We start from the raw sequence: 18,822 nt of genomic DNA on the forward strand, positions 1-18,822 counted from the left end.
TGTTAACCGAAATCTCGTTAACCGAGGTATCAGTGCATCATGAAAACAGTCTTTAAAGTGAAAAATTTTAATTTGGTGAGTATAGTTTACATGTTATATGGATCAATTGGTACCAGCCCTCAGACACTTTCACCCCCTATAACCCCTGTAAACCCCACAAAAAATTACAACTACTTATTCACACACATTAATACTGCATGTAGAGTTAATAACTAACCTTTAGACACTCATTGAACTGCTTAATGAGACTGTATGCTGTCATCAAAGGCAGGGGAGTGGTGTTAGTGCCCCCACACTACACTGTTCCCCACCACCACCAACTAATCCTGTAGTCTCAAAGCCAGTGAAGTCTAGTGGTAAATCATCTAACAGATAATACACAGGTAAATCTTGAACGTTGTCATCAACAGTGCCATCACAGATAAGTGAGTAGGTCACACCACACCTCCTGTTCACACGCCCTGATCAAAACAAACCATCCCACTCGCTGACGTCATCAAGACGGCCGCCCAGAGTGACTGTCAACTTGCACTACTGATCATTATTGGGTTGAAATGTATCGTTTATGTGTTAAGATGTTGCATTTTATTACTATTTTTATTGTAATGAATCGTTAAAGTGATGTATGTACTACAGTTTGTATGGCTGGATATGTATGTGCTGTAGGTAATGAACTACAGTTTGTATAACTGATAAGACTCGATATAAATACCTGTACGTGTTTATATACGCACAGACCAGGAGGAGGTAAAACGCTCAGGAAACAGCCACTGGACTTTGCAGCCAGATCGACGGGTGATCAGCTGATAGTGACAGATTAGCTGGACACGTGACTCCTACTGCCAGTACGGTAGAGCTCGCATTAGAATACAAGTACACACATATTAACTACACTGTACCTCGTCCATCATTGGCTGAAATTTTCGTTCATTTGCACCAAATTTCTTGATACTTGAAGACAGAGGATGAAAATGTTAAACCTCTACATCGCTTCTTAATACAGCTCCTCTCTGACACGACCATTTCGACTTACGACCTGGATTAGGGTTCCTAACCCCGTCGTAAGTCGGGGAGGAGCTGTACTGTACTTCGTACCATATATTATTACTTAAATCTTGTCACAGTGCAGTATTTAAGACAAGGAATGCCAAGTTAGTGAATAAAGTATTTAATAATCTGCTCGTGGGTGTGAGAAATGTTTTTGTTTGTTAAGTACCACAGTGCTGACATCTGTTGACAGTTGACAGTTGTCGTCTCCTGGCTGTAGTGCCGTGCGTCTAGATGAGTGAAATTCCCATTAAGTCCAGTGGCTGTTTCCCTGAGCGTTTTACCTCCACCCATATTTATATTTATATCAGTTCATTACCTATTGTGCTAGTACCCAGAAAATTCTGGGGATGGGGGTATTTTTTTTCAGGTTTGAGAGATGAAAATCAGACGCATTTTCCGGAAATTCTGAGAAATTTTTCCGGTACCTAAAAAATTGATGAAATGGGGATATTTTTCCGGGTTCGAGAGATGATGTAATGCTCAATTTTTGGAACTTCTTAGAACATTTTTCTATTACAGTACCCGGCTTTTCCGGGCATGATTTTTTTCCGGTTTTGAGAGTCGCCTCATTACCCGGAAATCTCTCATTCCTGGAGGTGCTCTGCACCAATTGTTCTGGCTAACAGAGATATCACTGTATTTTTGGTATCATTTGTTTCTGTTTGTTTTGTGTTTGGTACAAAACAAAGAAATATGAAAAGACTTCATTCAAAAGTGAATTTCATCTTTGACTTCGACCTTTTATGATGAGTATTTAACATTTTCTAACATCCTCTCAGAAATGCTAATGCCTTGAAATCTTTCATTTTGATAATTCAGTTATTTAATATTATTTTAAATAATAACAGGTCTGCTTACCAATTGTGAGCATATTTAGTTTGAATAAATGAACAGCTACGCGAACATTTTCTTTGAATCAATCAGCTATTTTTATAGAAGAGGGGCGTGGCTTATGGACCAGTTTAGCGTGCAAATAGTATATAGTAAATATTCTATAATATACAGAACTCCAAAGCTTATGACCCAAGTGTTAACATAAGAATATAGGAACCTGCGGCAGCCCTATTGGCCCATACAGTGGTTCCCTCGGTTAACGAACACAATTCATTCCACAGAGTCGTTCGTTAACCGAATCTACTATTTCAATGGGATATTGGGTATGTAATTGGTTCCAACTCACAGAAAAAGTACATACAAAGTAAAGCCAAAAAATGCATAAAGTCAGAAACACTCCTAAAATTCCCCTAAATCGCCCTTAAATCACCATATATATATATACATACGTACATATACACTCTTACTCTTAAATCACTACTACGCTTACTTTTTTTTACTTTTATCCTCTTCGCCGCTGATCGGCTCGTTAGCTGCTTGGGCGATCGGTCACGTCTCTGATTACTTTTCCTTTTCATTTATCCTCTTTACCAAAAGATCGGCTCGCTAGCCGCCCGGGCGATCGGTCACGTCTCTGTCACGCACTGTTGGCAAATACTGGGCATGCACCGGCTCCTGAATGTACCTGAACCCGCTCCAGTGTTGGTCATGTCTTGTCTTGAAAGAGCTCACACTCGGTGCCGTCACAACACTCTCTGGTAGATTGTTCCAAGAGTTTACAACCCTCACTCCGAAAAAGTTTGCCCTCACAGTTTTCTGGACTTGCGGCTTCTTCAATCTTGAGCTGTGACCCCTTGTCAGGCGAGCGTCCGCCAGCTCCAAGTAAGGACACTCAACTGAGTAGTGCCCCCTGAGATGCTTATACACCTCAACTAGGTCCCCCCTTGCCCGTCTGTAGTATAAGCTAGGCAAGTTCAGGCGCTCCAATCTCAGGGTAGCTGAGGTGCCGAAGTGCAGGCACCAGTTTGGTGGCCCTCCTTTGAACATTTTCAACCAACTGACATTCCCTAGCATATCTCGGGGACCAGATGGGGAAGCACTTCACTCTTGAAGATCGCTACGAGGGGCGGACCGTCTAGATATCTGAACGACCTTCTTATAAGACCCAATAATTTATTTGCCTGGTTTACCTTCTTCTCGCAATGGCCCGAGAACTTCAGCTCATTGTCAACATACACACCTAGGTCCTTCTCACATTCAGTCTCAACTAGTGCAGTTTCTTCATCCCATTGGGACATATGATACGCCTCCTTACCGTTGGTACGCCCCAGGTGGATCCTCTTACACTTCGTGACATTGAATCTCAGTAACCATTCCTTCGACCATTCCTGGAGCCCACAGAGGTCCTTCTGCAGCTCTTCACAGTCCGCTTGGTTCTTAATTTCCCGAAATAACTTGGTGTCATCGGCAAACATTTGTATGGAGGAGTGTACAACATCAGGCATGTCATTTATGAAATAAACAAACAACAGCGGGCCCAATACACTGCCCTGTGGTACCCCACTTGTGACAGGTACGGATGACGATTTCGTACCATTAATCACCCCCCACACTGCTTGCGGTCATGTAGAAAGTCTTCTATCCATGCAAGGACATTTCCCCAAATTCCGTACCCTTCCAGTTTGATTTTCAGCCTTTCATGGGGCACACTGTCGAAAGCCTTGGCAAAATCTAGGTAAATATTGTCGATATTACCACCCCGGTCCAGAATATGGGTCCAAATATCCAATACCTTGAGCAATTGTGTTAAGCAGGAGCGCCTCGGCATAAAACCGTGTTGGCAATCCTTTACAAGATTGTTTCGTATTAGATGTTCCATTGCGGCATCTCTGATAATACTCTCAAGTACCTTACATATTATGTTGGTCAGGCTCACTGGTCTATAGTTGTTCGTGGAGTGCCGATCGCCCTTCTTGAAGATAGGACTCACATAGGCCACTTTCCATTCACTGGGGACCTTTTGTTCATCCAGGCATTTACAAAACAGGATCTTCAGGGGCTCTGCAAGCTCGTTGCACAACTCTCTGAGCACTATAGGATGCACCATGTCAGGGCCGGGACTCTTATGGACCTTTAGCCTGGACAGTTTATTTCTAATACCCTCTTCTGTGAACACAATGTGGGTCAGTTCTGTGTCGAACTGTCTGTCCTCAAACGCAGGAAGGTTAGTTGCATCCTCTCTTGTGAACACCTAGGAAAGGTTTAATGTGATGCAGGTGATTAATTTTTATCTCTTGTGCAAAATATATGACGTTTATATTCAAATTATTCGCTCTCTTGCAAGGATTCCAGCAATGCGAGTTATATTCTCCTAACTTTAGTCTGAGATATTATATAAGATAAAAACTTAAAACCTACTGTATAACCACCAAACCCTTGCTGGGAGGGGGGGATAGGGAGGGGTGACACTGACATGTTTGACAGTTAGCACCGAAGGTCTAGTGAAGTATTTATTTGTTTATTTATGTCCTTTAGATTGAGTTTTTGTCTTTTGCTTATAAAATTTCATAGAAGTGACCTGGGAGAATATAATTTACATTGCTGGAATTCTTATAAGATAGTGATTAATTTGAATGTAAACATGCAATAGTTTGCACTAGACTAAAATTTTAGTATTCATTTTGTACATTATTTTGATTACATGTGCAGTTCAGCTTTGTTCTTAGGGCAGTGTGTGCATGTAAATGAGTTTTAATAAATGAAAAAAGTTACAAAATAATTAGTGAAAAACTATGTAGACATAGCTTGGATGGCTAAATTTTAGAATGACCAATAATTTTAATATAAAAAATGCACAAATATTAAAGAGCAAAATTTTCTTGATATTTACTCCACTGGAAACGAATGTAAGCATAGAACAGATTACTGAATTGGCAGACTAGCCCATCAGCTGATGCTCACAACAAAACGTGATGTTCGTAAGGATTTCATTAATTGAATTTTTGTTTGTGAACCGAATTGAAGAATCTTATGGAAGGTAATTCGTTAACCGAACCATTGATTAACCGAGGGACCACTGTGCTCAAATTAATCGCTATCTTACAAGAATTCCAGCAATACAAGATTTACTCTTGTAAGTCAAGTCAGTGGCATTTTATAAGCATGAATCTCTCCTTCATTTGTTGTGACTAGGAAGAGGTTGAAGGGTCCATTGGGAGGTAAAAGTGCCCTCCCCCCCTCCCCCAAAGGGTCGCTTCACGGTTAGTCTAAAGTACTGCCTCAATCATGAAACAGTAATGTTTATTTGTTTTTCATTAATTAGTACAGATATGTTACTGTAATAATCTGTACTTATTAACCTGTACCCTTCATATACAATACAGTATATTGTAGTACTATGTATATACCTCATAGGTAAGAAATAATGTCATTCAAGACATCTTCAGGTCATAAGACCAACTAATCCACCACCCAATAATGGGTGACCTGACATTGTGTTAAGTGTTAAGACATGATTAGTTATGTATTACAGTCAATTGAGTAAAGTGTATAACAGAGACGGGACGATAGCCCAAGCGACTAACGTGCTGATCAGTGGTGAAGAGGATAAAAGTAACACAGCTCTATTCACACTTGTATCATATAGAGTTTTTGTTTTTTAAAATATATTGATTTAACTTTTAGATGAAGTACTCAGGATTATTTTGATAAAAATATGGCGTGTCTAACGAAATTAGAACTGATTTTGCTGACTCCAGACTCAACATTTCTTAGGGTTTTTTTTTATATAAAAGAATGGAATTCCCATTACTATATCATATACAATAGAAATATTTCGTTTAAGGATATATTATTGGAAATGTTTGGTAGAGAATTTATTAAGTATCATTTTGGTATCAAATTCATCTCCCTATCACAATTAGCCACACTTGAGCGACCCTACCCCCCAAAAAGGTTCACTTCCGTCAACACACCAACACCATCTACACACCACTCACACACTCCCAGCAAGGGAATTAAGACACATATGTGTGTGTGTGGCTGCATGGTAGCGAGTTATATATCAACTGTTGAGGAGCGCTTGGCAACACAGGTAGTAGGCAGCTATCAAACAGGGAGGTACTTCCGCCTGGGAAGATATTGGAAGCATAATGTGTTGTCTAATGGTAGACCCTGCTGCCATATGGCATCACGAATATTGTGACCAAGTCCCAGGTTGCTGATCTCTCTCTCTGCCTCATTTACACACAATTGCAGGATCTCAATTGTTTCTCTTACTATTGACAACACAACATACTATACATATAGGGTTTCTCACTATTGATTATTGTTTTCTTTTCTTTATTATCATTATTACAGTGTTGTTGTTATTATTATTATTTTATTTTACTTCTTATTATAAATTTTATTTACTATGAATTACTATTATTATTAAATTTTCGCCCCCCCAGGCCCCGATGTGGGTCAGTGACCTGTGCCCGGGTGGGCTAATCCCCATTAAAAAAAAAAAACTCATTTCCACTCCATCTCTCTAATCACCCACACCTTTCTGCTTACTCACTCCATATTTTATAATGTTATGTAACATGATGTTGAAGGGATACAACTTTGCTCATTTATACTTATATCTGTACTTGCCACAATCTTTAAAAATATTTTAGGTTTCGTGTTTATTCAAGACATCTTCAGGTCTTGAGACCCACTAATCCCCAAGCCAAGGAAGGCTGACCTGACGTTCCATCAGAAGGTCAATAATATGAGACCACTAATCCCACCCTACCTCCACCTAACATTGCATCAGGTCAGATCAGGTACACAAGACCCACTGATCCCCCACAGCTCCATGGGTGTGGAAAATAAGTCTTTGCTGTAACACAGCTTCAATCATTCCCATATCCTTTAGATTTTTAATTTTTAAATATAATTATTTAACCAAACTTTTAGATAAACTATTCTGGATTATTATAGTAAAGAAATTAAGTTTCTAACTTAATTAGAACTGTATTTGTGGATTCCTGTAAAGACTCAAGGAAAACATCTCCAGCACCCAGAAATGTTCTGGGGAAGTGGGCTAGTGTGCATCTGTGCAAGAGGTCTAGTTTAGGCACCTGGAAACTTTTCCTAGTAACCGGAAAAGGTTCCGGGGATAAGGAATTTTTCCGTGTTTGAGAAAGTGGTCATCCCCGGAAGTGCTCTGCACCAATTGTTCCGACTAACGGGGATATCACTGTATTTATACTTATTTCACTGTTTCATTTTTGTAGTTACTTAATCTTTTGTGATGAAACAGGAGCGAATTGTGTGTGGTGATTATTCTTTTAATAAATAGTGCTTTACTCACCATAAGCTGGCTGCATCTACCTGAACCGTGGGCCATATTAAATAGAATTTCTCAATCACTTCGCGAGTCGCACAAAGACATGGTTCGGGCTGTGGGTTGTCCATGCCTCCTGTACTGTATTGTTACAGTGTACAAGGATGGAAACTAAAAGGAATCCACCAGTAACTTGTCAGGAAGATGTGGTCTCATCATCTTACAATTCTTTATACTTGTACTGCACTGTACACTGTAATGTACCGCACATGGTCTGCTTCATAAATGGTTTTCACAGTTTTATTCCCTCATCACCATTAGCTGAATTTAGTCTGCATCAAGATACACAAGAAATTAATAGAGTGCAGGAAATAGACTTCACATTTGCGTAATACTTATGGTAAATGTTCAGTTTAGCTCAGTCATTATTGTCCTATGAATCAGGTGGGGATAAAAAGGAATCAATGATCTTACAAACACAACATAACACGGCTCCATCCACACTATTGTCAACAATGCTAACTCAGAGATTTTACCATGTTCACTTCTCTATGACAACACATAACATGAGCCAACTTAACTTAAACTACACTAATGCTAACCTAAACCAATCTGACATAACTTAATCCAGTGTTAACCAAACCTGACCAAAAATTAAACCAAATGATGTTGGGTTTTATTAATATGTCACCGCCCTAAAGGATGTAGCTAAGTCCGTTGCTTCTGTGAGTCGCCCCAGAATGCATTATCCTGTACAGTCAGTCCTCGACTTACGACGGGGTTAGGGACCGACGACCGGGTCGGAAGTCGAATTGGTCGTAAGTCGAAAATGCGAAAATAATACAGCTCCTCCCCGACTTACGACCTACTCGACTTACGACCACCCGCACTTACGACCTGCCTCAGTCGTACCAAAATTTTGTCAAATTACGTATTTTCGAGTCCCAGCGTCGGTACACAGACAAAATTTTTTTTTGTAATTCACTTTAAAATGGCTGGCAAGCTTAAAAGTGAGAGTTTTGTGATGCTGAGAAGAAAAAGAGACACCCATTTTAGATGTTCTATGTATTATTTAAGCATTTTCAACTTACGACTATTTCAACTTACGACCTGGATTTGGGTCCCTAACCCCGTCGTAAGTCGGGGAGGAGCTGTACATAGAAAATCTAAAATTGGTGTCTCTTTTTCTTCTCAGCACCATGTGAACTCTCACTTTTAAGCTTGCCAGCCATTTTAAAGGGAATTACAAACGAAAATTTTGTTAGTACACAATGCGATCACTAACGTCGGGACTCGAAAATACGTAATTTGAAAATATTTTATATGACTGCGGTGGTCGTACAGGTTGTACCTCTCTAGTCCGGCAACCTCGGGACCTGACCGGTGCCGGACCATGGAAATTCACCCTTTTCCTGGTTAGATAGTGACTTGTGCTTATGCCTGGAAGCACTAGCACCACTTTCTCTGCGTCATGGTCTCTTTGAAGACATATTGAAGGGTTAAATGTCGTATAGTAGCTTCTCAAATTTCGCGAGTTTTTAATTCTTAACGTATTTTATTGGAACACACAAAAAAATAAATAAATAAAAATTTTGACGGCGGAAACTTGAATTTCGACGGGTTTGAACGGCCCGCCAACGTGCAGACGACGTGCATAATCGTGTAAACAGGGTCATTTCTCTTATGTACAAAAGATTCATTATTGTTTATTACTGAATGTCTTTTTTATTGAATTAATGTTTATATGTGCAAAATGAGCAATACAATTCATTAATAATACGTAGAACATTAAAACACATGAGGAAATGACACAGCATTGTTTTCGTTGATTACAAAACCAGTGACTGACTGGTTCTACATATAAAACTGAAGAAAATAAGACCTTGGTTGTAGCTGTAGTAAAATTAATATGGTTGTTTTAAGTAATGTTATTTAATGTTAATAAATGGAACAATAGAAGTAGCTAACGATAATGGTAAAGAAAAAGAGAGATCGCATATGTAAGTGCGCATGCGCACACGTGAAAACATATCGTCATTACTTTACATAAGAATATGAAAGCAACACTTATTTACTGTTCATATATATTTTAATTAATGTTTCTGAATTTGTTTTTATTGAATTAATGTACGTGTGTGCAAAATTAACAATACAATTTATTAATAATACGTGGAATATTAGAGGAGACGAGACGGCTGCCGGCATTGTTTATGTTAAAGCTTACGAAACCAGTGACTGATTGGTTCTACATATAAAACTGAAGAAAATAAGACCCTGAGTTTAGCTGTAGTAAAATTAATGTAAAAAATGAATATGGTTGCTTGAAGTACCTGTAATGTTATTTAATGTTAATAAATGGAACAATATAAGTAGCTAACCATTAATGGTAAAAAAAAAAGTGAGACTGCTCGTATGTAAGTGCGCACATGTGAAAATATATCGTCATTACTCTACATAAGAATATGAAAGCAACACTTATTTACTGCTCATATATATTGAAGGGTTAAATGTTGTACTCTGTATAGACAAGCAGAGAGAGAGAGAGCAGCCGAACTGCCGGATGTAAACAAACCTTAATTTCCCGCGGCATTTTTTTTTTAAGGGGATTAGCCCACCCAGGCATAGGTCACTGACCCACATTGGGGCCTGAGGGGCAAAAATTTAATACTCCTGTAATAATAATAATAATAATTCAGATAAAAAAAAAAAGAAAAAAAAAAGCTGCCTATCTACCTATTGGACAAACTAGAATCGTTCCTGACCACGGGAGTTTCCGGACCACAGAATGCCGGACTAGAGAGGTACAACCTGTATGTCCTGGTGGTCGTAAGTCGAGTAGGTTGTAAGTCGAGGAGTACAGTACCTGTACATTGTTTTAAGTTGTTTTCTTATGCAATTGTGTAATACAGGTATGGTGATATCTCCATTAGCCGGAACAGTTGGTGCGGAGCACTTCCGGAAATGAGAGATTTCTAGGTAACAAGACGACTCTCAAAACCGGAAAGAAAATCCCTCGTCCCCGGAATTTTCTGGGTAACGAAAAATTTTTATCAGAATTTCCAGAAAAAGCGCCTAATTTTCTTCTCTCAAACCCGGAAAAAAAAACTCACCCATCCCCGGAATTTTCTGGAATTTTCCGGAAAATTAGCTTCTCGGAAAATCATTCCCAAAGCCGGAATTTTCCGGAAAATTCCGGCTTTGGGAATGATTTTCGAAAACATTTCAATTCCGGTTATCAGAGAGTTCTAGGTTTGAGGGATTCCGGCTAACGGAGATATTACTGTACAGGTAGTTGTACATTATGACAGTGATTATTTGACATAATGAATGTTTTGCTGTACATAACTAACTATGTTGTCGTAATGTATTTCAGGATGTCACCACCTTTTCACTCCAGCTGCTTTGGGACTCGATAATTTTACAGAAGTCAGGGAGAGGACGGCATTTCAGTTCACGAATATGTCGGATAAGTTTAAGATGCGGATGGAGGAAATAATTGCCTCTAAGGGAAAGACAATGATATTTACTGAGGACCTGAAGAATGTGGTGCACCTAGCAGAGGCCAAGGATGAGGACCTCTCATTAGTGATGGAGATGACCAAAAAGTATGTGATGGATGGATGGTAATTATACTGTAGTTGACTAGAAAAAATGGTTGAAGTGTCTTAATGTGATCCTTTTATTCCCTAAACAGAGAGAGAGAGAGAGAGAGATAATAAACGGTTTATTAATAGAGTTGCAGCCGGTGGCTGAAAATATACAGACTTACATTTGATTTAGACATAATGATATAATATGCATTGAATACATTTACAGGCCTGTACAGTACATCAATCAGGAGTTGTTTATTATTTTAACAATAGATGGGATGGTGCTGTTCTTATATCTATCGGTGCGGGCTCTTATGGGCTGAATTTTGTTGTAGTGGCGGACTGCGCGAGGTGGGCGGGGGGCTACCGGTGGCAAGGGTTGGCGATGACGAGGGTGGTGCATTAATTGGCTGCCAAACCTTTCCAGTGCTTGGTGGTGGAGGTCACTGAGGGATGGCATTTCCAGGGTGGAGAGAGCGTTGGTGTAGCCGGAGTATTCTGCGCCGAGCATGATTCTGCAGGCCCTTTTTTGTACCTTCTCTAGCTGACGTTGTTGGGTGGAGTTGAGAGAAAATGACCAGGCTGGTGACGCATACGTTAGTTTGGGGAGAATAAAGGTGTTGTAGATGGTCCTCAGCTCTGGCGTGGGTGTCCCAAGTGACCTAAGTCTTCGTAGCATGTAGAGGCAGTACGAGGCTGCCTTGACTGTGTTATTTACATGGGCGTTCCAGTCAAGTTTGTTGTCTATAGTTACACCCAGGAGTTTGGCAGACTGCACCAGCTGGAGAGGATGGACACCCACTGTGACTGCTGGGGCTTGCACTGGAGTGGTGGCGGTATTGATGTGCATGACTACGGTTTTGGTGTGGTTGATGGTGACCTTGTTCTCTGTAGTCCATGCGTGTAGCCTGTCCAGGGTGCCTTGTAGCGATGAGTAGTCTGGTGCGGTGTTGTCCACTGAAACCCCCACAGTGCGGTCATCCACGCACTTCCACCTGTGAGGAGTGTCCGTTAGAGTGTCATTGATCAGGATGAGGAAGCACAGTGGTCCCATCTTGGTCCCCTGGGGAACACCACAGGTGAGGTGTTGGAATGTGGAGACCAAGCCCTCATACCTCACTGCTTGGCGACGTCCACTCAAGAAATCAGTGAGCCATGAGACCAGGTTGGTGGGCAGCCCTAGTGCAATAGCCTTGTTGATAACAGTGCAGTGATCAACAAGGTCAAAGGCCTTCCTGAAGTCCACAAGGGCAACTGCCAGTGATGTCTTACATTTCTGCAAGTTTTTGTGCAGAAAATCCAGAAAGCTCACCAAATAGTGTGATGTAGAGGAGGTCCTCATATTGCCAAATTGCTGTGGATCAATTGACTGATAGATACTGGCAAATGCCCACTCAAAAACAAAGTCCTCACAGAATAGACTATGTATGGGGGTAATGGCAACTGGCCTGAGGTCGTTAGGGGACTGTGGGGTGGTGACCTTGGGTATGTGGGTGACAAATGCGGTTTTCCATTCATTAGGGCATTTGCTTTGTCTGAGGGATGCATTAATAATAGAACAGAGGGGGGTGGCAAGTTCGGCTGCAAATTCCTTGTATATTTTGATTGGGAGGTCAATTGTGGTCGTGGAGTGTTTGGATTTAAATTTCAGGAGTTTGTTGGCGATTTCATATGGTTGGACACTGGGTGGGGGAAGGTAAGTAAGCTGGGAGGAGAGTGAGGTCAAGACTGGGTAAGGTATGACATATGGTAGCAAAATGGTTATTAATTATCTCAGCTGCCTCCTCACTAGGTACTTGTGAGATGAAAGGAAGTGTGGGAGACTGACGGTTGAGACCACAGAGATCTTTTACCTTGGAGTACCACTGACTGATGCCGACTTCCTTGAGGCCGTGCACTTTCCTGGGATAATAAGTCTTCTTGGCCGACTTGATTTCCCTGATGACCTGGTTACGTAGACTTTTGTACAGGCTGTTGTTGGTGTAGTATGCCTTGTTGCGCTGCTCAATAAGTCTTTTTATGCGGGGCGTAATCCACGGGACATCATCGGGGTGGATCCTCAGTGTCTTGGCTGGAAAGAAGTGGTGGTAGGCTTTGGTGATAGTGTCCAGGTAATTATCCCACTTGTTCTGCACATCGTCTACCGTGATCACTTCAGTCCAGGGATACCGGGTTATCCATTGTCCAAAACGCCGCATAGCAGAGTCGGGGGTGGGTCGGTAAGTCCTGGTGGCAACTGGCGGTGGTGAGAAGGTGGGGGTAGGTGACCACAGCAGGGACAGGTGGGGGCTGCGTCCCATGGGAGGCAGCGGCTGGGGGGGAAGGTAGTGGTTACCGAGATCAGTCATGATGGGGTCCACGGTGGCATTGCCTTGTGTGGGAAAGTCTACTATTTGTGTAAGGTGGAGGTGTTGGGTGATGTCACTGATGTCTAACTCATGGAAGTCACCGCATATCACTAGTTTAGCACATGGAAATCTGGATCTCAGGGAGTCAGCAGTGTCTCTAATATGAGTACAGTGGGGTATGCTATAACGAATCTAACTGGTTCTAGAACCTTGTTCGTTATAGCATTCGTTCGTTATAGGATTAATCCGTTCCAGGCCCCCAAATACAACCACTTAACACTGAAAAATATAATATAAAATTGTAAAGATTGTAAAAAAGTGCATACATATGCATCTAAACCTCTGAAATAAAGAATATCATTAATACTTGTAATAAAAAAACAATAAATTAGTAAAAAAAAAAATTTTTTTTTTTTAAATAATGTTCGTTGTAGGAGTTTCGTTCTTTATAGCATTCTCAATTTTATAGGTAAAACCGTTCATTATAGGAATATTCGTAGTAGGATCCGTTCTTTATAGCATACCCCACTGTAATAAGTACATTGGCGGTTGGTGCGCTGGGGGGATGATAGCATACACAAACAATGAGGGAGGCAAGCTGGCAGCGGTGGGAGGTGGGAGTGACCTGAACCCACAAGGCTTCTACATCTTCAGGTACATTAACGCCTAGGGGTGATGGTTTGAGGTCACTGCGACAGTACAGAACTACACCACCACCTCTCCTGTCCTTTCTAAGGTGGTGAAATAACTCATAGTTTTCTATGGCACAGATCTCAGGAACAATTTGCCACGCCTCGGTACTCGCCACAATACCTGCACCAACTGAACTTCACTGTGACACTGACCTCCTCCACCTTGTTGCATAAAGATGTGACATTGGACAGCAGTAGGGATGGTAGGCTGTACCATAGTCGCGGCACTTCATAGCGAGTACACTGTCTTTCAAGTACTGGTTTGACTTTCCTATGCTAGCTCAGCGTGATGATGGGGATTCGTCTGGGAATGCGGCGACCCCGTCTGCAGCCGCGGTTGTGGAAGATACTCAGCGCCTTTAGTAGAGTGATGGTGTGGGGTGGAGGATAGCCAGCACCAGACTTCAGCCGAAACAGGTCGGTGCGACGACACCGTGCCACTGGAACAGACATATTCACAAGTCTGGCACTTACAGTCACTGACACCTTGAGAATACGCACTGTCTACCCGTAAAAGTACTGAACTGCCTTAAGTACCTACAGGTCGACGTGATGACCTTGGCTGCTACTGAGCGCCAGGAGACACGTCCTCACTCAGTGAGGTCACTAAGGTGTGTGTGTGTGTGTGTGTCACACATAACATCTGCACTAATGTAGTTCATTTGATGTAAAATATGCATACAGGTATCCCTCGTTTAATGACCAGGATAACTTTCCTGAAAACTGATCGTTATGTGATGTGATCACTAAACAAGGGATAACAAGAACTTATATCCGAAATGAGAAATAATATCTATGGAGATGGTAGTTAGCACACACAGTTGAGGAGAGGGGAGCAGTGTGGGGATGTCCCAACTGTTTGCTGTCTTGTGTCCCGTGTGGATTGAAACAATTGCCAAATGGCAAATCGGGGGAAATTACGTAGAATTTGCTAAACAGTAAACCCTCGCCCTATGCGAGGATTAGGTTCCTCCAAAACTGGTGTGTTGGGCAGAATCATGTTGGGAAACTTAACTTATGGGTAAAATGGGGTGGTGGGATCATGGCTGCGTATGGGCTCTTATGACATGAAATACCTTTTAAACATTATAAAATTATATTACTGTACACTCGCAACAAAAAGTATCGGTGCATACTGTAGTGTGAACAATTTGAGACCAGTGACGATAGGTATTGGGAAAGGCGAGTTGTTCCAGCCGTATGTTGGCAGCCCTGTAATCCTGCTGAGCAGCTACTATGGCCTGGTCAAGTGAAATAAACCGTTATAAATAAGGTCGGGAAGTGATAAATAGACAGTATTTGTGATACTTGTGAATATTGCCACTTTAATTTATGCTACCAAATAAACCACTCAACCTGGTCGTCCTGAGGGGTGGTGCAGCGTGGACGGCAGCTCCGAGACCTGTCGTCTGTAGCACCAGTTTCGAGGTATCGCCGAATCCATCGTGCAGCGGTGTTCCTGTGGACACCAACCCGCCGGCTAATATCTGTGACGTCGAACCCTTCGTTATGAAGGGCAATAATAGCTCCTCATGTTCCCTCTGAGGTTTCCATGTCGTCTGGTATGTGTAGATCTCTACTGCTTCATGTTGCCTCTGTTTTATACCCACGTTCACCGAGACTGAACCCTCGCTCATCTTTCAGTCGACACAAAGCAACAATCCGAAAAGAGGAAACAAACACACTGATTGTCAGCCATATGGCAACACCTAGTGGGGGGGGGTTATGAGGATACACTTACCAACCTTCCCGGCATATCACAGTGTATACGTATCGTTTCGAAAGGCGTCGATCACACTCTGCACCGATACTTTTTGGTGCGAGCGTACATACTGTACTCAGCGATCCATGCTACGCTATCGACAACAGATCCTTTCTCATTCACTTGTCCACTGATCCAGACATTTAATAGTTTTCCATTTTCTCTAAGTACCGCTCCCTCCTTGGTACTTGAGCTACTATAGCACTAAGAGATGCAGATGCTTTCACACTTGCACATATTTTGTCCTCACAGATACAAATAGTGTGTATGGTGGCTTCATTTACAGTTCTCACAGGCAAGTGTTGCTACACATGCTCCATCACGTAGCCAATCTAAAATCTTTATTTTTTTGGATAATGGCATCACTTTTCTACATTTCTTGAGTGTGCTACCATCACTAGCATCATCTCTGCATTTGGGGGACATACTGCAAGGGCAAACACACAAAACAACGCAAAACCCAAAAGTTCCAAGACTGCATTAGTACAATGTTGGACGAGCGCATAAGCAAGACTGTTGGGCATCTCCAACTGGCGCGTGGCTGAGGCATAGCGGAGGAGGGGGAGGTGGCGTGTTGTTAACCCGCTTATATTCAAATCTTCAGTGTTGGACAAATTATTTGGTCACATACAGGATGGTATTTAAATGCGTGTAGTGAAAATTGCGTTGGACAAACCAGCATTCGGTGAGGGTTCACTGTATAGAAATTAAACTACTGTACACTACAGTAAAGTAACATTCAGCAAGTCCATGTACAAGTATTTTTGCAGTGTATTTTACCCCTTCACCACCCTCATGGCACCATATAATGTTAAGATTCACCTCCGAACTCAAGGACTTGTGGGAAAGCTTGGCCTTGCATGATAAGGAAGGCAAAACAGCAGTGCACTTACCCAACATTATATCAAAGTTCACTTTATACACTATCACAATAGTACACTGTTATCTAACTTAGTCCATAGAGTAGTCAATAATCTATAAAAAGTACATAAGGGACGATGCACAGAGATTGATAATGTATGCAGAGATAACAGCGAGGTACAGTAGACAGTGATCAAATGACATGCAGTAAACACTAGTACAGTATGCTCTCAATTTATAGGAATCTGATATCTTGAACTCTTGATTTAGAGGAAGGAAATTTTCCGTTATTTTGCACTTGATTTAGTGAACTTGTTTGCTAAATCGAGATTAATTCCATTAATATGCTCACACCTACGGGGAAATAGAAACATTATTCATGGGGGTTCAGGGTTTCTTTTAAATTTTCTCTGTAATTTCCAAACTTTTTTTCCCAATTGATGGCACTCTTGACTTTCTCCCCAACACCACTTCCTTTCTGAGACATCTGAGAGACTTTTGGCCTAATGTCTAAGCACAGTAGTTAGTTGACCTAGATGTAGACCGAGGTAGCAGTGTACAGTACTTTGTGTGCATTACTTTTATTTAATTCATTTTATTAAAACTGTGTTTCTTTCATAAAAGTTGGATACATTTTTTTAAGTTTAACAAATTTATTGGCAAAGCTTGGAATGCAGTTTGCCTATTCTGAGTAATTCAGTCAGGTCTTGACACTGAGAGTGGCATCACTTCTCACTGCCACTAAGACAGAGGTTCATACACAAAGAAATACATCATATTCATTAACAGGTATATATACAGGTACTCCCGACTTCTGACGGGGTTGGGGACCCACATCCAGGTAATGAAGTCTAAGAAATGGTGCGTAAGTCGGAAATGCTTGAATAACACATAGAAAATCGAAATTTAGGTCTCTTTTTTCTTTTCAGCACCACAACACACTCACTTTTAAGCTTGCCAGCCATTTTAAAGTGAATTACTGAGTGAAAATTTTGTCTGTGTACTGACTTTGGGACTCAAAAATACATATGACCATATATATATAGTTGTACCCCAACTTGTGATCCGTAATAGAACCCAGAGGGTCCCGTTAAGTGAAATCTGCGTTAAGTGAACAACAGAACATATGGGATTAATTCCAATAGAAACCAGCCGACCCCCAACTCCACTTTTTGAAGACACATAACTATTGGGCTAATGAAATATATATGGATCTCAGGCTGGGTTTTGCGGTAAATGATACGGGGTGTGTGAATATAACAAAGTCAGGACTGCTTTTAGTATCCTGGTGGTCCAGCGCCATGCCTGGTCACAGTCATAAGGGCCGCGGGGTTCGAATCCTGGCGTGGCTGGGAGGTGTTGATTGAGCAGAAGTCCGCTGCTATTGGGCTAATGAAATATATATATATATATATATATATATATATATATATATATATATATATATATATATATATATATATATATATATATATATATATATATATATATATATATATATATATATATATACACTTCATTTTTAGTCCATATAACACGCGGACTTTGAACATATAATCAACGACCTCACCAGCAAGGAATCGAACCCTCGACCTACTGGGTGTGACGGAACGCTTACCGGCTAGGCCATAAGGACACTAAAAGCAGTTCTAGACTCTGTTATATATCACACAAAGCCTGTTCATCGAGCTGATGGCGCCATGAACCTCATTGGGAAACTGCCCGTGCCTCTTATGTGGTGTCAGTAGCATTTTACCGAATCCAGCTGGTATGAAATGTGAGGTACATATATATACTTCATTTTTAGTCCATATAACACGCGGACTTTGAACATATAATCAACGACCTCACCAGCAAGGAATCGAACCCTCGACCTACTGGGTGTGACTAGGGAACGCTTACCGGCTAGGCCACAAGGACACTAAAAGCAGTTCTAGACTCTGTTATATTTCACACAAAGCCTGTTCATCGAGCTGATGGCGCCGTGAACCTCATTGGGAAACTGCCCGTGCCTCTTATGTGGTGTCAGTAGCATTTTACCGAATCCAGCTGGTATGAAACGCGAGGTACATATATATACTTCATTTTTAGTCCATATAACACGCGGACTTTGAACATATAATCAACGACCTCACCAGCAAGGAATCGAACCCTCGACCTACTGGGTGTGACTAGGGAACGCTTACCGGCTAGGCCACAAGGACACTAAAAGCAGTTCTAGACTCTGTTATATTTCACACAAAGCCTGTTCATCGAGCTGATGGCGCCGTGAACCTCATTGGGAACTGCCTGCGTTTCAGCCGGGTAAGCGTTCCCTAGTCACACCCAGTAGGTCGAGGGTTCGATTCCTTGCTGGTGAGGTCGTTGATTA

General features: G+C 41.4%; 1 protein-coding gene across 2 annotated transcripts in view; it reads left to right on the forward strand.

Moving 5' to 3' along the window:
- LOC121857837 (pentatricopeptide repeat-containing protein 2, mitochondrial-like) overlaps positions 1–18,822 on the forward strand; it is a 48,957-nt gene that overhangs the window by 15,635 nt on the left and 14,500 nt on the right. For both annotated transcript variants that reach the window (XM_042354102.1, XM_042354103.1), the window contains exon 2: positions 10,572–10,803. In XM_042354102.1, coding sequence (XP_042210036.1) covers positions 10,572–10,803 — 232 coding nt within the window. The remainder of the gene's footprint in view (positions 1–10,571; positions 10,804–18,822) is intronic.

The sequence above is a fragment of the Homarus americanus genome, unplaced genomic scaffold (genome assembly GCF_018991925.1).
Source record: "Homarus americanus isolate GMGI-L3 unplaced genomic scaffold, GMGI_Hamer_2.0 scaffold42382, whole genome shotgun sequence".
NCBI classification, from domain to species: domain Eukaryota; kingdom Metazoa; phylum Arthropoda; class Malacostraca; order Decapoda; family Nephropidae; genus Homarus; species Homarus americanus.